Raw genomic sequence first — 20,941 nt, 5'->3', positions numbered from 1 at the left:
CATCTATGGAAGGGCATTTACACTGTTAATTGTAAAAGCCCATATTAAACCCTAACACTTTGTACCTCTTTATAGTCTTGTACTGCTGTGTGTTCTGATTTTTTTCTTAATAGTAGAAAGTACCTTCCTGCCCCCTCCTCCACATCTCCTAAACACAAGTATCCTCATACCTACTTAAGCTGGCCATAGATGGTGCGATTTTCTTACCTGCAACCAACGGGATGCAGAAAAGAAAATCGATCCCAATGAGCTACTGTGTTTCCCGACAGGAGGACGTGGAAAGCTGTCCCTGCTGGAAGAACAGTGATTATTGCGCGGGGCTATAGCGGTTGGCAATAATTGCATGAAAAATATGATATGCTGGATCGACTTGGGTACAAGCCGCCCGCCCATACATAGTTTAAATCTAGGCTGGTCCCTGCTGAACTGGCTTAGATTCGAACCTCTATGGCCGACTTTATAGTGCTGAGGAAGAGGAAGGAAGGAGGGGGTGGCTATTTGACCACATCTGACATCAAGACTACAAAGCACACTAGAAAGAGTGATCAAGCTCTGGTGCCTTTATACTCACTGGGTAACTACTATAACATGAAAGTGGAGGCAAGACTACAAAAACAGAAGTTGTCAGTAAACATCTATTCAAATAAATAGGAAATATGACAAAAAGACCAGCAATAATATTGTATATAGCTTATATGACTTGAACCAGTGATCAAGTATCCAACTTCTATTTCTAATTTTGCATTAAGCCAGAAATAAACAGCTTAATAGCAACACGGAAGAATCTCTCTATATATATATTTTTTTTTTTTCTATTTATTCAGTTCATCAAAATTTCCTCCAGCAGTAGTTTTCAAAACACTTCAGTATGTGACTTCATGAATATTAGCCAGTTTGTTGATAAACGCTTTTAAATTAAAATTATGTTGTTTGAAAAGTAAAGCTAAAGGAAAAAAAAAAATCCTTGGCCTCCTAAGTTTAAAACAGTAGAGTTCTGATTTAGTCTTCTTTAACAGTTTTGCAATACTGCAGTCAGATTATATATATGAGATCTTAATCTGATGTGTCAACTCTGAAGCCTTATGCAAAGATGTTTGTGACAAATTCCAGGAATCTCTTCCCATACTGGTCTGGATGAACAGTAGAAATCTCAGCTCCAGCCTAGAAAACAGAGGTAACATTGGTAAGATACTTCTTTGAAACAGATTTATAGTACTGTGAATTACATAGTTACATAGCAGTTGAGGTTGAAAAAAGACAATAGTGGGAAAGGAAAAGCTCACCATACTTTGGGGTTTGCATATGAAAATCCTGTATCCCATGAGAGCGTTACCAATCGCTTTTGTATCTAATATACTGAACCTATTTCAATGTGTCTTCATTCCCTTTATCTGGGGGAACATTCCTTCACATCTTTAGAGGAAAAAAAAAAAAGACCTTCTCTTCTAGCAAAGATTATTCAGTGGTCTTTCAGTCACTCATATCCAATACTATATGGCCCACATATCCCCCTTGCTTTCTTATCACTCTTCTTCAGGGATTTCTCTCCTTGGGTTAGCCTAGATGCAGCAAAAACTGCCCCTATTGCCACTGATACCTTATAAAGGATCCTGCCATCTCAACGCAAACAAATGCCCACTCCTTAAAAATATGGGAAGTTCTCAAATACTTAGGCAAATAAGCCTCCCATTAGCGACTATATACCTATATTTTCACTTTACCCTGGGCTTTGTCAAATCCCACAGATTCCAAAAATGGATTGTGAATTGCCTGAAGTGCAAGTATGACTCCTGAAGGGGGGGGGGGGGGGGAACAAAAAAACTCAGATCTTTTCTTTATGCAAATTAAAAGTTATATTACACCCAAGACGAAACTAGAGCTGTCATGAGCGTGCCATAATCCTAAATAGCACAAATTGGAAAATCAGATGTATGAAACATCTGTGAAAGTGGACTTTAAGGGCACATACATGAGACAATTGTAGACATAATATATAAAAAGGTACACTTTTATTAGTTACATAAAAAAACAATGCAATTTAAAATCGAAAAGGGCTGACCCACCGAAAGGGGAGGTCAGCTTCATCAGAGAAAAAGAGCACACAAAATACTTGAAAATACAAGTCACAAGGGTATTGACAGAAATCACACTATACTTCCAAATTGTGTGGAAGAATGGTACATCTGTGTCAAAGGTCGACGCGTTTCGCAATGAGCTTCATCAAGACCTCGTCAATGTACAGGTGTGAGTACTCCTAAATTCAAACAAAATAAATATTAATCATAACAAATGGTATAATTTATACATTTTAATATTAAAATGTATAAATTATACTATTTGTTGTCATTATGATTAATATTTATTTTGTTTGAATTTAGGAGTACTCACACCTGTACATTGACAAGGTCTTGAGGAATCTCACTGTGAAACGTGTCGACCTTTGACACAGATGTACCATCCTTTCACACAATTTGGAAGTATAGTGTGATTTCTGTCAATACCCTTGTCACTTGTATTGTCTAATATTGTTTTGTGTGCTCTTTTTCTCTATGATTAGGCTGACCTCCTTTTGGTGGGTCAGTCCTTTTCTATTTCAAATTGCATTGTTTTTATATATATATATATATATATATATATATATATATATATATATATATATATATATATATATATATATATATATATATATATATATATATATATATATATATATATTTTGAGTCTACAATTGTCTCATGTATGTGCCCTTAAAGTCCACTTTCACTGATGTTTCATACATCTGTTTTTCCAATTTTTATATTACACCTACAGTCCAGAACACCTGCTCTCTATGTGATGGCTTTTTTTTTTTTTTTTTTTAGCCTCTGGTTTTCACCTGGTTTTCTGGCCAGTGACAATTTCTGTCTTGACTCATCAATCAAAGAAGGAGCAACAGAGTCAACCTTGCACAGCAGCAATGGTAGTAAAGTTACATTGACTAGTAGATTTAGATGAACTTTACAAAAGTGACTAAAAATATTATAGCCTAACGCCAACACTTAGCAGCTACAGAAACCATTTTTTTCCTTTTCGGAAAAAACTAAAAATTTTAAACTTACCGTAAAATCCTTTTCTCATGTTCATTGAATAACGCAGTCTCTGATGCACATTAGCAGGGTTACACTGCCCCCTACAGGAGTAGGACACGAGGCAGAAAAAAGTTCTGGCTATGCCTATGGGCCAGGGGTATACCCTTTTCTCTTCCTGCATAGGATGCCAGTTTTGTATCAAAGCAGTGTCCGAGAAATAATACCAACCCAACTCAAAAATCGAGAGGCGGGTACTGCGTCCGTCAATGAACCTAAGAGAAAAAATTCACGGTAAGTCAAAAATCCAGTTTTCTATTGTTCATTGACGGACGCAGTCTCTGACCTGGAAAGAGTTGCAGCAGACGTAAGCAGCCTTTTCTTTGCACCATCCGTGAGTACAAAGAGCGAATCTAATTTTTGATAAGACTCACAAGTACACCCTAAATGCCCGAACCACATCCAGAGTATGCAGTGCGAATTCCTTAAGATGTTTTGGCTTAGGACACGAAGGTTAACATGATGTCCTCATTTAAGTGAAAACTAGAAACCACTTCGGAAGGATCTGGACGAAGTACCACTTTATCCCTGTGAACCACCAGGTAGGGAGAACTACAGGACAAAGTCGCCAGTTCTGACACCCTGTGCTCAGAAGTGATAGCCACCAAGAAGGCCACCTTCTGGGATAATATAAGCAGGGGAATCTCCCGAATACTTTCAAAAGAAGGCTTCTGAAGAACCGACAGCACCAAATTAAAAAGGTCCCAAGGTGGCAACAGAGGTTGCACCAGAGGTACCAAGTGTCACACCCCCTGGATATAGTTCACACCAGGGAATGGGTGGCCAATGGCCTTTGGAAGAAAATTGCCAAGGCCGAAACCTGACCCTTGATAGTACTCAAGGCCAACTTTTGATCAACTTCTCGTTGAAGGAAAGCCAAGATCCGAGCCACCGAGTAAGAGCAATATATGACTACCACGTACGATGATAAATCTTCCTAGAAGAGGTTTTCCTCACTTTAAGCAGAGTGGGAATCACTGAAGCAGACAATCCCCTGTCCTTCAGCACCTGGCTTTCAACAGCCAAGCCATCAAAGCCAGCGTCCGTAAAGCAGGATGGAACAAAATTGGCCCTTGAGACAGTAAATTCTCCCTGAGAGTAAGTCTCCAAGGAGCGTCTGAGACTAGCCTGACAAGGTCGGCGTAAAAAGCTTGGCGAGGCCAGTCTTAAGCAACAAGAATGACCGGAATCCCTTCTGCCTAGAGCCTGTGAAGAAGTCTTGGCAGCAACTTAAGAGAAGGAAAGGCATACATCAGCTGATACTGACCCTATGGGGCCACCAGTGCATCTGCAGTGTCTTCCAGAGGGTCCCAGGAGCGGGCCACAAACCTCTGTACTTTTCTGTTGACCAGAGACGCCAACAGATCTACATCTGGAGTTCCCCAATGAAACAGATGGAACACCTCCTTTTTCCAGTGGACTAGGCAAAGCCGGATCGCTCTCAGCTCCAGAACATTGATCAGTAACCTGGATTCCTCCAGGGACAAGACTCCTTGAGCAGACAACCGGCCGAGAACCGACCCCCCCCGGACAGACTTGCATTCAATATATAGGGAGGGAGAATTTCTCTTGCTTGAGCATCGGGGAACAAAGACACCAGATCAGGGACTCTTTGGCCACCTGGCTCAGCTGGATCTGAATGTCCAGGGAATTTGGATTCTTGTTCCATTTGAGAAGGATTTCCTTTCCTCGAAGGATCACACCATCAATCCCAGAACTCTCATACTGGTCCGAATGGACGACTATTTGCTGGACAGCAACAGCTGAACAGCAGTCTGGAGTTTTTCCGGAGGAAGAAACAGCCTGGCTTAGGACGAGTCCAAAGTCAGGCCCAGGTAGTCCAGTCTCATTGAAGGGACCAACGACAACTTCTGAAGGTTCAGAATCCAACTGAACTCCACCAGAGTTCTCATGGTGATTTCCAAATTTGTTTCCAGCACCGTAGGAGACTCAGTACGGAGAAGCAGATCGTCCAAGTAACCCAGGACCTATATCCCCCACTGCCGCAACAGCACCAGGATCGGAGCCAACCCCAATGTGAAGACCGGAGGAGAAAAGGCAAGACCAAAGGGCAATGCCACAAACTGATAGTGATCCTCTCACATGGCAAAATGGAGAAACCGTTGGTGTCCTGCACAGATTGGAATGTGAAGGTAGGCATCTTTAATGTCTATGGAGACCAGGAAATACCCCTGATGTAGGGAGGCCAACACCATGCGAACAGATTCCATCTTTAATTTAACTCGCACAAAGCAATTTCATGCTTTCAGGTCCAGCATTGGACGCACCTTGCCTTCCTTCAATGGAACCGTGAACAGGTTTGAATAAAAGCCCTAAAAACGTTAAGCACACGGAACCGGAACTATTACCCCCTGTTGCACTAGGTCCTGAACTGCCCTAGAAAGCGCCAGCAAGCGATCTGTGGACAGTCGCACATTGGAAGGGAAAAACCTCACCGGAGGGACGGATCTTAACTCGATTTTATAACCGGACCGTATGACCTCCTGGACCCATTTGTCTGGTATCTGGGATAGCCACAGGTCTGGAAACCGGCAAAGACATCCCACCACCCCAGATACAGGTGAGGGCGCACCTTCAGGCTGAGGTGGGCTGGGCTGGTCTGCAGGTCTGGAGAAACTAGGGATGCACCGATCTGATATTAGGATCGGATATCGGCGCCGATACTGCCAAAATAGCTGGATCGGGGGAGCTATTCCTGTATAGGTCCGGCTCACAGGCGGAGTGATATCACATGCACTCCGCCTGTGAATGGAGGAGCCATACACATGAAGCGGTGGCTTCGCTCTGTACTGCAGCCGCATGTATATTGTGTATGTGTGTAGTTCCGGATCGGTATCGGCAGATACACAATGCCAGGTATCGGGACTAGAAAAGTCGGATCGGTGCGCCCCTAGGAGAAACCAGACTTTTGTCAGACCAGGGTCGCTTAGATCCGCCTGAAGGGGGCCTTGAAGGGATTTGCCTTATTGACTGACCCTGAGGGACGAAAAAACTTCTTGTGTGCTGAAAAGGAGGGATCCCATCAGCCGTGAGGGCCCTTACCCTGGTTAGGCTGTGGAAGAAAGGTACTCTTCCCCCTTGTGAGATCCTTAATGATGTCATCCAGGGTAGCTCCAAACAGGCGATTTACTTAAAAAGGCAGATCAGTGAAGGCCTTCTTTGAAGTCTGATCCGCAGACCAGCACTTTAGCCAAAGTATACGCCGGAGGACCACTGCCGAAACAGACAGTCGGCCCAATATGGGAGCAGTGTCCAGCGAGGCATTGCAAACAAATTGCAGACCCTGCACCAGCTGCAAATTGCAGACCCTGCACCAGCTGGTCCAACAGCTCCTCAAGGGCAGGAGGGAGACGTTTTCGCTTCAAGTCACGGCGTAGTAACTTAGCCCATTCAGTCAATGTTTGTGTGACAAGGGCAACCATAAACACCGTTCTTAGTGCAGACAGCGCCAGGGAGTACATATTGCGGGCCACAGACTACGCCTTCCTATCCTCTGGATCCTTAAAGGACGGGGAATTATCCACTGGAATCACGGTAGCTTTATTCAGCCTAGAGACTGGAGGGGTACACCGTAGGTGCACAGACCACTTCTCTATCAGGCACGTTGTCTACCTACTACGTTGCCCTTGTGGCCGTGAATATGTGGGTAGGACGATACGAAAGTTACACGTGCGGTTGCAGGAACATGTGGCGAATATACTGAAGGCATTCCCAAAACATAGTGTCTCTAGACACTATGATGAATGTCATGGGAATGACCCCAAAGGCACTGTCTTTTTAGGCATTGATAAATTTTCAGGCAGTTGGAGGGGTAGTAACCGTACCAGAGGTGTCTCACAACTAGAGACCAGCTGGATTTATCGGTTGAAGACCTACGCCCCTCACGGGTTAAATATTGATTGGGATATTAATTCCTTTATCAATAATGCCTGATGAAGGGGTTTTCAGTATGTTCTGCACTGTTGGTTATCATAATTTTATTTTGTTTTTATTTGTGGGATAGTTTTAAATGTTTTTATTCTATAGTTTTTGTGATGCTATTAAACTGTCATATTGTGTATCATATTTAGTTCACATTTTTAGTTACATTTATAATTTTCCCTTCATGTCAATGTAAGTTATGTAATGGAGCACTCTCGGGAATTTTTGTTTCTGGCCGCTAGATGGCGGTGTTTCCCTGCAAAGTCTAGCACGGCTAGAGTAGAGCACTGTTCCCCTGGTTACCTATAGGTTTCCCCCGTTTTGAAGCTCTTTTAAATAAGGTTTCTTTCTTAAGATCAAATATGCACTAGAAGTCCTTTGAAATATAAGGCACATATATCTCTTGTGCAATCATGTTAATATTTGATCGGTTTATCGCTGTTTGCGGTCTCCAATTTCGGGTTTAGCTCCGGATGTTGACATTCAAAGGTCACACATCCTGTTCCGGGTCGTTGGTCTCCTTCCTGTTGATGGTTTGGGATGACCTCTTCCTGCTGGCTCCGGATTGGACGCAGCGAGTTCCGCCCTGTCTCACCCAGCATATAAGGAAAGACGTTCTGCCATAGGCCACACCCCCTGACGAAGTCACGTGTTGATGAAACCGGTCGGAGGAGGAGCCTGCGGTTCGTCGTGCTGAGGCCAGCAAGGAGACACGGCGGCCATTTTATTGGTTGGAAACAAAGGTTCTGAGAGTATAGCTCCGAGACATGCTGTGATTTCTTCATGCAAACGTGAGTTGCCACTCTGCTTTTACTGAATAAACCTGTGAACGTACTTCACTATTGGAGTTGTCCCTCTTTTCCTTATGTTCACTTGTTCCGGTCGGAGCTGCTGAGGGAACACTGGGAATCGATACATGTCGATCTGGGCACTGATTTGATCACACAGGCTGTCTTTGATCCTTGTAATGGGGGTCATTGCAATTTGGTAAGAGGCCATTTATTATCTTGGTGGCGGTTCCTGCACTCGGGGCTTTTTCCAAGTTTGAAGTGGTGGACAGTTTCCCTTCTTTATTGGAGCACTCTCTGATGAACTTTTGTTTACTGCACTTTTGTATTTGATCCATTTGAACATTTGTATGGACTGTGGATTCAATTGTGTTAGCGCTGCACCAATCCCATTCTTTATCAGGGTAGCGTCTAGCAATCCGCTTAGGCACGTCCCATTCTTTTTGGAGCATGGCGTCAAGGGAAAGGGAAAAACCTTCGCCGCTCTGGATGGCATGCGAGTGCCAAATGTAACCTGCGCTTCTGCCGCAGCTGCGTCCTCCAATTTTAGGGTCTCACGCACGGAAACAAAATATTGAAGCCACCAGCACCTTGTAATCCTCACTATCAGAAGACAGGGCGCGAGGTAGCGGACCTGGCAGGGAGACCCATGTGGCTGAATCAGACTCAGAACCTGAGACATCAGATGAGGCAGGGGTAGGTGGAGGGCGTTTGTTAGCGCCTCACCATTTAAAGGCCACCTCTACCCGGGACGCAAATGCTTTCAGGACCATCAAAATTGCATCTGTAGACAGCTGGGGTCCAGAGGGCTTTGCGGCCTCCCCAAGGGGGTCAGGTGGGGACACAAGATCTGTAGGGTCCATGTTGCACCAGGAGAACCAGTGAGCGAAGGCTGGAAAAAGTGACAGTTTTTTTTTTTTTTTTTTTAAGTTACACCGCGCTACAGCGACCCCCAGAGGTTAGGCAAGCGCGCAGGAAACCCCTAGCAGAGAGAGAGACCCCCAGACTCACTGTACCCAGATGCAGCAGGAGGCCCAGAATGTCTGCACAGCACGTGTCAGCAGCAGCTCGATACAAAAAAGGAAGGATCTGAGAAACAGCCCAGGGTACAGGGAGGGGCCCGAAGAACTCCCAGTCTGATTCCTATAGAGAGAACCACCGCAAAATGGCAATGCCGGGTGTACCAAGATGGCCGCGATCTCCTCAGCAGAGCAGCTGAGGACCCTCGTGGGGACCCCCCAGACTCAAAAACGGGATCGATTGGCAGGTGGGTCCTGGAGTAATAGGCAGAGACCCCCTCACGATCGTTCGTCTTGCACCGGTGGCGCACCCCCCGTCTCCACACCTGGACTGGAGAATTGTCCCAGCCCCAGTGAGTAGGCCCAATAGCCCTCAGTGTGAGAAGAGGGGGGCAGGTAGAGGGGGTGCGTGACAGGACAGAGGGTCCAACCATCCCAGAGAGGGGCCCGCGTCCAGCTTAAAATCCGCCAGGGAAAGAGGGAGGAACACTTACTCACCATATCGGAACAGGTGGACGCTATCTCCTGACAGAACCCCTCTCCGATGAAGTGGGGGGGCTGTCGGCCAAATAGGAATGCTGCGACTCAGGCCTTGACCCTGCCATATGCGCCCTGGCAAGACGTTTAACTGGTGGGCCAGTCCCCGTCTAGTGGGACTAGGTCACGGCTGATCCAGCGCGGAGGTAAGGCCTGCACGCACTCCCTGGACGGCTCGGATGACCACTGGATTTATACATCCAGCCCGTCGTCCAGATCCGGCGTAGTTGCTTGTAGATCTCACAGGGGAAAAAAAAAAAAAAAAAAAAAAAAAACTTTGCCAGGACCAGAGATCCCAGCAAGGAACTAGGTCCTTACTCCTAACTAGGCAGATTAAAACGGACATCCTATGCAGGAAGAGAGGGTATACCCCCTGGGACTGCCCATAGATAAAGCCAGAACTTTTTTTCTGCCTAGTGTCCTATCCCTGGAGGGGGCAGTATAACCCTACTGATATGCATCAGAGACTGCATCTGTCAATGAACGATGGAGAAAGTTTAATTGAATATAAGCATACTATTGTGTAAGCACCCGTCAGTATTAAATGATTTGTTCAGGGGTGCGAAGACTCTCCTCAGTTTGGTGGGGCTGCCCTAAAGGTAGACAACTGGATAGGCGTCTACTAACTATATGCACTTTTGTTGAAAAGCATCCATGGAAGGCTCTGTCGGGCCTAAAAACAGAGGGATGCACCAGCTACCAGTTTAAACTTGTAGATTTGGACTTTTCAGCTGCTAGGCAAACCTTACCAATAGAACGAAAAACTGCTACTTCAACAGTACAACAAATTAAGCAGATGATGTCCTGGTACTTAAATAAGAAACCTTCAGCAATATTTCATGACTCTCTGCATACATTTCAAAGGGTTTTGGACACCATGGATAATGCACTGCATGTCTTCAGACTTTAATTTTCAGACCATTAAGTCCTGGAGCTTGTACAAAGGAAAGATCACACCACCCTTTAATATTCTTCCAATTTTTCCCTTTTCCATTACCAACCTGTGTTCTATGCTGACACCAATGAGGTTTACTAATAGGTCAATGGACCATAAACTGCAGATTCATATTTCTGCGTAAACTAAATTTTAGTGTACATTCACAAATAGTCTAGTATGACATTTTGTTGCATTTCGTGTACCCTTATGTCAAAGCCTGTTATGTCCATCATTGAAGAAAATGTTACACGTGTCATGAAAAGACTTGTTTAATTTCTATAAAACTTAATAAAGATCTACCTTATCAGAAAAGCAGGTTTAGGGAAATAGGCTGATGAAGTTATCTGCAAACTTTTCCTGCAAAGTTTGAGTTAGGCCCTGCCCCATACCCTGCTTTGCAAGCCTCCTTATTGGTGTGGGAGGCTACTCATCATAGGGATTCCAGACATAAAAGGCATCTCTGGATCTACATATGATTTTAGCATGTGGTTTTCAGGGAAGGTAACCTCTGCTTACACAGTTTTATATGCAAAATACTCAATACAGCCAGTCCCCAGGCTTACAAAAATCTAACCTACAAACGACTCCTACTTACAAACGGAGAGAGAAAAGGAAGAGGAAATCTCGCCCTCCTGTAAGAGTTCTCATGGGAAGCTTTATCACTAATGCTTGTTTCCACAACATGCCAACATTTTCAAAATTCAGTTGTCATTAGGGACAGAAAGTGAGATGAAATCTTCTGGACAGGGGTACAGACAGCAAAACAAAGGATAGAGGGGTGTTAACCCTTCCCTATGCTATCCAAAAAAACGTAAAAAGTTATTCTTTGTGCTGGAGCTTCACTTCAAAAATGAACCTGTTCCGACTTACAAACAAATTAAACCCTATCTTGTATGTAACCTGGGGACCGCCTGTATGTAGGTTTTATTTTACTAATATTTTAGTTTAGGTGGACAGTGAGGGGCAGATTCACTCACTGCCATCGTTGATTGTGCAATGCTCCAGTACGGAGCTCTTTCCACTGGATCTTGAAATTCAGTACCTTACCACAGCCATTAAAGTGTTACTAAACCCACAATAGTAAAATCAGTCTGTATATGCAAAACAACATGCTTGTTATACTTAATGTGGAGCCTAAGGGGTTAATCCTCTGCATCTGTATTGCTAGAGAGGCTTTATTTCTCCCGAGAGTACATGTGATCAGCACAGGGCCAATCGGCACTGTCCAGACAGAGGGTCTGGAGCCCTTCAGCCTCATAGGACAGCTCAGTGCAGTTTGAAAACTCCTCCTACAAGCTTCATCAGGAAGAGATAGAAGTCACAAGACTGCTATATACTGCCAATGAGAAAGGGTATTTAGCAGTTTATATTTACTAAAATAACTGCATTTCCTTTTTCTGTGTACTGTGGGAGACCAGATATCGTAAATGCAGTGTCCTGGGTTTAGTAACATTTTTAGGAGCCAAGCAAAGGAGTTTAACACATCTTGCTGTATTTTACTTAACATAAAAAACAGAAATTTACAAAAACAACCTCCTGCAGCGGTTGCAGTAGATGGTCAGAAAAAAAGACCCAGGTATAGACCCACTAGTAAAATGTGAGCTGCTGAGAATCAATTCAATGGTACAGTGCTAAAAATTTAATTGTGCAATACAAATAAAGGTGTGCAGGGTTTTGTATATAAAAGGTGTTTGTTATTCCCAGCAAGAGATCTCTCCAATGCAGTATACACAACAGAAATACTTTGACATTACCCCATGCTTTACGGTTTTAGCTGCATGAGCGGCTTTCTTCTTTGCATCATATTGTGTTAAAATATCGATGAGTCCCATGAAATAGACCTCTTTCTGTGGAGCACCTGTAAAAATGCAGACAGCAGATATGTCAAAGTTAAGTCCAGTATATGGTTTTATTAAGTATGATTTATGTTGCACTTTGTCCCATGTCTGATTCTCTAAACTGCAGAAAGAACGGTAAAAATGGATTTTTGTAAAATCTTACCGTAAAATCCTTTTCTCTTAAGCTCATTGACAGACGTAGTCCTCGTTGATTAATAACAACTCGGGTTATACTGCCCTCTACAGGAGTAGGACTAGACAGGAAAGAAAACATTCTGGCCACACCTTAGGGGCAGTCCCAGAGGGTATATCCTCTCTCTGCTACAGCAAATCAGTTATGTCACAAAGCAGTGTTTAGAGAATTTAACCCAACCCAACTCAAAAACAGAGGGGCGGGTACTACGTCTGTCAATGAGCTTAAGAGAAAAGGATTTTACGGTAAGATTTTACAAAAATCCATTTTTCTCTGTCGCTCATTGACAGACGTAGTCCTCGTTGATTAACAACAACTCGGGACGTCCCAAAGCAGTACCATAAATGAGGGGTGGGAAAATGGAAATCAAAATCCAATCTAGAAGGCCCAACCGGTGCCAACTAGAAGTTTTAAAGCTCATCCATCACACGATGAGACTCAACTGAAATTCCAACAGAAAAAAACCCCTGAGGTAGACCACCGGTCTCCTCAAATTGCGGCCTGCAAAACCTTGCGGCCAAATGAGGCATCCGCCGATGCCATCACATCAACTTTATAAAATTTCGTAAAGGTATGTACCGACGACCAGGTGGCCGCCTTGCACACCTGGACCACTGACGCCTGATGGCGGTAAGCCCAGGAAGTACTGAGCGCTCGAGTGGAGTGCGCCTTAACAGGGAACGGAGGATTCCGACCCTTAATAGAATAAGCCTGTACCACCGTCTGTCTGATCCATTTGGAGATAGTGCGGCAGATGCAGGCAACCCCTTTCTGGGGCCATCCGTGATCACAAAAAGTGAATCCGTCTTACGGAACATTTCCGTAGCCTTCAGGTATACCCTGATTGCCCGAACCACATCCAAGGAATGCAACGCATATTCCCGAGGATGATTGGGCTGAGGACACAAGGAAGGTAGCACCATATCTTCATTCAGATGAAAGTCTGGAACCACCTTAGGAAGAAAGGATGGCTTCGGATGAAGAACTACCTTATCCCTATGAACCACTAGATATGGGGAATGGCATGATAATGCAGCCAGTTCTGACACCCTGCGTGCAGAAGTGATAGCCACCAAGAAGGCCACCTTCTGGGATAATGTAAACAAAGGAATTTACCTGATATTTTCAAAGGGAGGTTTCTGCAGAACCGACAAAACCAAATTAAGATCCCAGGGTGGTAAGGGCGCGCGGACTGGCGGAGCCAAGTGCCGCACCCCCTGGATGAAATTCCGCACCAAGGAATGAGTAGCCAAAGGCTTCTGAAAGAAGATTGCTAATGCTGAAACCTGACCCTTGATGGTGCTCAAGGATAGTTTCTGCTCAACCCCCTTTTGCAGAAAAGCCAAGATTCGGGTCACCGAATAGGTACGTGGGGGAAATCCCAAAGATTCACACCACGCAATACAAGTCTTCCATGTGCGATAATAGACTTTGCTGGAAGTCGCTTTCCTTGCTTTAATTAGAGTAGGAATAACTGAAGCTGACAGCCCTCTGTCCTTCAGTACCCGGGTCTCAATGGCCAGGCCATTAAATCCAGCGACTGTAAAGCACGATGGATGATCGGTCCTCGAGACCGCAGATCCTCCCTGAGAGGAGGTCTCCAAGGAGCGTTGGCGACTAGCATGTCCAAGTCGGCCTGACCGGCCTGACGAGGCTAGCCTAGAATTTCCAGGATAACTGGAGTTCCCTCCATCTCTATCCTGCGGAGAAATCTCAGCAGCAACTTGAGAGGGGGGGGGAAGACGTATAGTAGCTGATACTGCCTTTCTAGGCCGTTCAGCGCGTCTGCTGCGTCCGCTAGAGGATCGCGGGCGCGCGTTACCAACCTCCGCGCCTTCCTGTTGAGCCGATATGCCAACAGATCCACCTCCGGGATGCTCTGATGAAGACACAGATGGTGAAATCCTTGGTGATCGACCCAAGTCATCACCCTGATATTGTCTGACTGGATCCGAACCAGGCTGCCCTAGAGCTGCTTGGTCCAGGCAATCCGACAAAGTCTGATCGCTCTCTGTTCCCACACATTTATCAGAAACTTGATTCTTATCAGGAGTGATGATTTCTCCTGGTTGAGCATTAGAGACCGAAGTCACCAGACTAGAGGCTCCTTGGTCTGTTTGCTCAACCGGATCCGATTCCTGTTGGGAACTGAGACTAATCTTTGGAAAAGGTAAAGAAAATGATCTGTTCAGGGAACGGGAACTACCGCTCCCTGTAGCACCTAAATGTTGGAAGGGAAGAATCGCACCGGTAGCAGTGATCGATACTCGATCTTGTGTCCTGATCGTATGATCTCCTGAACCCCTTAGTCCGAGATTCAGGAAGGCTCTAGCTCTGAATGCCGGTGAAGACGTCCCCCCACCCTCAAGCCGGGTGGGGGCGCACCTTCAGGCTGTATTAGCCTTAACTTCAGGTTTGGCTGAGTCGGCCTTTTGTTTGCCCGACCAGCGCCTCTTGAACCCTCCTAGAGGGGCTTTGCCTTTCCCGCTCGCCCCAGCGGAGCGAACGAACCCTTTATGAGCGGCAAAGAAAGGTCCACGCTTGTTACGAGGTCCTTTAGCTTTAGCAGCCTGCGGCAAAAAAAATGCTCTTGCCCCCAGTGACATCCTTAATGATCTCATCTAGGGTGGCCCCAAATAGGCGATTCCCCTGAAAGGGGAGATTCGCCAAGGCTTTTTTGGAACCTAGATCCGCCGACCAGCATTTTAACCACAGCACACGTCTGGGGATTACCGCTGACATCGATGCATGCCCTAACAAGGGGGTGGCATCCAGGGCTGCATCACAGACGAACTGTAGTCCTTGTATAATTTGTTCCATCAAATCAGATGCTGCCTGGGGGATACCTTTCCCCTTTAGGTCATGGCGTACCAATCTTGCCCATTCCGTTAATGTCTGTGAAACTAAACCAATGACAATCACTGGTCTAAAGGCTGACCCTATCAGGGAAAAAATAGTGCGGGACTCCGCTTCCATCTTCCGATCCACCGGATCCTTAAAGGACGGAGCGTCCTCCAACAGGATAACAGTGGCTTTATTCAATCTGGAAATAGGTGGATCCACCACTGGTGGTACCGTCCATTTCTTAATGAGGGATTCCTCAAACGGATAGCGTCTAGCAATGCGCTTGGAAACAGTAAAGGTACGTTTTGAATGATCCCATTCCTCTTTAATTTTATTACCAAAACATTTGGGTAAGGGAAAAACCTTCGCCGTCTTGGTAGGTTTACTAGTACCAAAGGGAATTTCCATCTCGGTAGCCTCTGCCGGTAAAACCTCAAGTCTTAAGGTTTCCCGGACCGACACAACTAGTGCGTCCACCAATGCTTCTTCTTGTGCTATGGCGGAGGCAGGAACGTCCTCCTCACTGTCTGAGGGAACTTTACCTGAGACAACAGCCCCTGCAGAGGGACCTGCAGCTGCAATGACCATCTCAGAATCTGAAGCATCAGATGAAATAGGGGTAGGCGGGGGTCGCTATCTTGACCCCCGTCCCTGACAGGCCATCTCCACCCGAGACACCAAAGACTCCAAAACTGCTGTGAATGCATCAATACTCTGAACTGGAGGGTCCTGCGGCCACCTCGAGGGGATCAGGTGGGGGTACCTGTGTGGCAGGGTCCATGATTATTCCAGACACTTTCTTTAGACCCCCAGCGCCCCTCAGTGTTACCTGCTTAGGGACCCCTACAGAGAGAGAGAGAGAGAGAGAGAGAGAGAGACCCCAAGGCTCACCGCTTGATGCTCAGAAGTTTCAATACAACCTGTTCCACCAGCACTGTCTATTACAGACAGGAAGTCTTTGGCTGGCTTTCCTGGGTAAAAGGAGGCGGCTCCGCCCCTTTGCACGCCTTCCGGCGCCTCCCCCTAGCTCCTCGAGGTGTTTGGTCACCTCAAACATGGCCGCCCCCATGCTGGAGACACGAGGCTACGCTGGGTAAAAGGAGGCGGCTCCGCCCCCTTTACACGCCTTCCGGCGCCTCCCCATAGCTCCTCGAGGTGTTTGGTCACCTCAAACATGGCCGCCCCCATGCTGGAGACACGAGGCTACGCCAATATGGCGGCCTCGTGCGATCTGCAAGACAATGGCGGCGGCCTGTGTAGGATAGCTCGGCTAGCAGCGGCCTGCGGGATGTCTATATTCGGCCTGGCGGCCTGCAGGAGTGTCTCGGCCCCACAACCTTCACCCTGAATGGTGATAAGCCTGGCCGGCGGTACAGGACCCTGGCGGGCCGCATGCGGTCCGTCGGGAGGCAGCCCTCTGTCCTTCTGGAAGTGACCGTTTGCTGGAGGAATGGCGATCTGGACTGCAGTGACTCAGGCATAGGCATCGGCCTGTGTACACCTCTGACAGGTAGGATACCTTTTACTTCAATAGTAATGCCCCTTATAGTACTGCCACTGACTTCAGTCACCCTTACAGTTTTACAATGACCTTAGATAGTCAGCTCCCAAACCAAGCCTCCTGGTTTCTGTTCACAAAAAAATCACACTCAAATTGGGGGATCTGTGACCTGTTATAGGATAGAGGGGAGACCCATCCTACCATTCCAGAGAGGGGCCCGCGTCCACCACAAACCCCGACAGGGGGGGAGGGGGAACATTCTACTTACCATACCGGAACCAGGCGGGCGCCCACTCCTGACAGAACCCCTCTCCACCGGGGTGGGGGGGGCTGTCGACCAATACGGACGCCGTGACTCTGTTGGTCATTGGCGTTCAGGCGAGACGTTTAACTCGCAGGGTCAGTCCCCGTCCAGTGGGACTATGTCGCGGCCGACCCAGCGCGGAGCTATGGCCTGCACGCGCTCGTAGGCTGAACTGGGGTGACCACTGGATCTCAACATCCAGCCCGTCGCCCAGTTACAGCTTGCTTGCTTGAAGATCTCCAGGAAACTGGAGAAAAAAGCTGTCTAAAAAAAAATCTAAGAAAAAAATCCTGCCAGGACCGAAGATCCTAGCAAGGCATCTAGGTCCTTACTCCTAACTAGACAGAAAAAAACGGATTTGCTGTAGCAGAGAGAGAGAGGATATACTCTCTGGGACTGCCCCTAAGGTGTGGCCAGAATGTTTTCTTTCCTGTCTAGTCCTACTCCTGTAGAGGGCAGTATAACCCGAGTTGTTATTAATCAACGAGGACTACGTCTGTCAATGAGCGACAGAGAAAATAACATTTTTGACCTGTAGTACCAAAAAAAACCCTTTTCTGTAGTAGCGTACAAGACACAGGATCCTTAATTTTTAATCATGCAGCTACCTTCAGGTGATGGGACACTGGCGGGGGGGGAGAAAGAAAGCTACAGGGACATCTCCTGGGTGGGGGGAAAGCTACAGACTTTTTTTTTTTTTTAACCTTCAGGCTAGGTTTTCACTAGTGCAAATTGTCATGCGACTTTGGAAACAGAGTCGCATGACATGTCACACCCCATTGATTTTAATAGCACCCGTTCCAATCTATGCAACTTTGAAAATCAGTGACTCTGAAAAGGTGCCTGTACTGTATTGCTGCGACTGATCCAGGGAGTGTAAAGTTGGATCAAAGCTGCACTCAGTCGCACTCCAAAGTCGCAATATAAATCACACGCAATAGTGGAAACATAGCCTAAAGCAAAGAATGGTATAAGATAAAAAACATTCTGCCTTTGGAACAACCCGAATCTTACAGGACACGGCAAAGTATTCAGAGATCCTGGGATGCCTACAAGCATTGAATGAAAAGGGAGGACAACAACTAGGCAAAGAGCTGAGCCTGCAGGCCCAACAACGAGGATCAAATGACCCAACTTCCCAGTGCCTTTGCATGAACCTTGCAGCCAAAAGCTACATCCACAGAAGATCGGATGCCCACCTGGTAGAACTTTGAAAAAGGTATGTACAGGGGACTAGGTGGTGGCCTTACAAAACTGGGCTACAAAAGGCCAGAACCCGGGAATGCCCAGGGAATTTCCAAAATCTAGTGGAATGCGCATGTAAAAGCGCAAGAGGAGATTCGTCCTTGAGAGTGCATGCTCTAACGATTTGTTTTCTTTTCCATCTCACAATGATGGACTTGGAAGCAGAGTGTCGATTGTGAGGTTCTGAGGACAAGTAAAAAATAGGGAATCAGTCTTCCTGATGGATGCTGTTGCTTTGAGGTAGATTCTTATTGCTCTGACTACATTCAGGCAATGGAGACATTTCTTTTTGAAACAGGACATAAGCATGTTAGTCTTACAGTAAAACCAAAGAAAGAGAATATAAAACCAAAGCCCAATATCTCTATCACCCTGCGCTGGTAGGAGGATGTGGACGTGCTAAACTGTACGAATACAGTAAATTAGCAATATCTAGCAGCTGCCTTGATATATACAGATTGATAAAAGGATGTGAATAACCTCAAAGTCTAAGACAAGGAAGTACCACATAAGCAGCGCTTAAAATAAATGCATACATATACAATATGTGCAAATTCAACAATCAGGTGAGAAAGATGTACTAGCAGTCTGTGTAAGAGTCCATCTGACAAATCCAAAGGGATGACCCGTCACCATGAAGTGAAGCAAATATGGATGACAAACTTCCACCACACCGCGTGACCCCTTAGGCAGTCAACACTCACCAAATGCCTGCAAACAACGAGCCTTTACAATGACAGTATGAATCCCGGATCGCTCCACCGGATAATTAACACTAGCAGGTGTCCAGAAGGATCCGGGATTCATACTGTCATTGTAAAGGCTCGTTGTTTGCAGGCATTTGGTGAGTGTTGACTGCCTAAGGGGTCACGCGGTGTGGTGGAAGTTTGTCATCCATATTTGCTTCACTTCATGGTGACGGGTCATCCCTTTGGATTTGTCAGATGGACTCTTACACAGACTGCTAGTACATCTTTCTCACCTGATTGTTGAATTTGCACATATTGTATATGTATGCATTTATTTTAAGCGCTGCTTATGTGGTACTTCCTTGTCTTAGACTTTGATGTTAGTCTTACAGCTAAATAAATTAGAACCTGCAGTCCTGATACCACATTAGGTCATTTCTTTTTGATGCTTTGAAGCAGAGCATCATTTTGGTAGAACTAGGTACTGGTTTAAGTGGAAGACCTTGGAAAGAATTGCTGGTCATCGGCATAAAACGTCCTGGTCTTTATGAAGAATGAGGAACAGCTTCTTACAAGAGAGCCGCCAACTCAGACATGTCTAACAGATGTGATTAGCAACCAAAATAAACCCTTTGCAGGAGAGGTAATCTAAGGGGATACTTTTGCGGGTAACTAGTAATCGGATTACTTTTTTCCCCGCGGTAACGCCGTTCCCATTACTTAAGCGGCCTTACCGCAATTACATCTACCACCACTAGATGGCAGTAATGGAATTCCTCCTCACTCCTCTATGACCCTGCCGGCGCTGTCTGCGGTACTGGCATGTGTGACATGGAGAAGAGCGGAGATGGAGAGCGGACTGGCCGAAGAGAACCGTGAGAGCCCTGCACTGTACATCCACCAACCCCCCCCCCCCCCATATACATCTACCTATCCACCTTCTATAGCTACCTACCCACCCTATACACCCACTGACCCCTATATACACCTACCTACCCTATACACCCACTGACCCCTATATACACCTAGAAAATAATGATCTGGTGCGCTAAATAAATATATAATAGTGACTTCCGTGCATATAAACACAAACTGTGTACAAGTGATGTGATTCAAATGTGACTGGAAAAAATATGAATTAGCCAAAAATAAAGTTCACAAATGTCCGAGGTGTATAAACAACAAATCCACAAATCAACAGTGAAAAAAAAATTGTGGATCCAAATAAAGCAGTGAATGTCCATAAATCCATATACAAGGTATATTTGAATCCCACCACCTCTCAGGCTGTCTACTTACCAGGCGGATAAGGTAAAGGTGCAATTAAACTCCCCCACGAGTAACCTCCTGTGTTGTGGAAGTGATCTTGTGCTCTTATTCACACTGTGAGAGGAACAAACAAGTCATGCCTCTTACCAGATAATTTATTGTGAATTGCATGGGTTCAGACAGCAGATCCTCCCTGAGTTATTAGTCTCCAAGGGGTGTCCGCGACCAGCCGCACCAGGTCGGCGTACCAGGACCGGCGAGGCCACTAGAATGACCGGAATTCCTTCTGCCTCAATCCTGAGCAAGAGTCTCGGCAGAAGCTTGAGAGGAGGGAAGGCATAAATGAGACGCTACTGGCCCCAGGGGGTCAACAGGGTGTCGGTGACGTCTGCTAGCAGATCCTGTGACCGTGCCACAAACCTGTGCACCTTCCTGATGAGCTGGGTGGCCAACAGATCCACATTGAGGGTGCCTCACCGGAGACAGCTGATGAAACACCTCCGGATGAAGAGACCTCTCCCGTTGGTCCAACGCCTGCCAACAGATAATCTGCCAGCAAATTTTCCACCCCTGGAATGAGTACGGGGGTAGGGCCGGAACGAACAGTTCTGCCCACTGAAAAATGCCGGCTACCTCCAGAGCTGCTAATACACTTCTTGTTCCACTCTGGAGATTGACATAAGCCACAGCCGTGGCATTGCCCAATTGGA

General features: G+C 46.1%; 1 protein-coding gene across 1 annotated transcript in view; it reads right to left on the bottom strand.

Annotated features, from left to right (window-relative positions):
- Nucleotides 1-478: 478 nt before the first annotated feature.
- The window catches only part of PIP4K2C (phosphatidylinositol-5-phosphate 4-kinase type 2 gamma), a 159,596-nt gene continuing 139,133 nt past the window's right edge, over nt 479-20,941 (bottom strand). The window contains exons 9-10 of the mRNA XM_082246261.1: nt 12,103-12,206; nt 479-1,161 (exon numbers count right to left, since the gene is read on the bottom strand). Coding sequence (XP_082102387.1) covers nt 1,081-1,161; nt 12,103-12,206 — 185 coding nt within the window. The 3' untranslated portion in view covers nt 479-1,080. The remainder of the gene's footprint in view (nt 1,162-12,102; nt 12,207-20,941) is intronic.

This window comes from Pelophylax lessonae (genome assembly GCF_965119305.1).
Source record: "Pelophylax lessonae genome assembly, chromosome: 2".
Taxonomy (NCBI): domain Eukaryota; kingdom Metazoa; phylum Chordata; class Amphibia; order Anura; family Ranidae; genus Pelophylax; species Pelophylax lessonae.
Note: the sequence above shows the minus strand (reverse complement) of the source record. Positions and strands in the feature narration are given on the sequence as shown.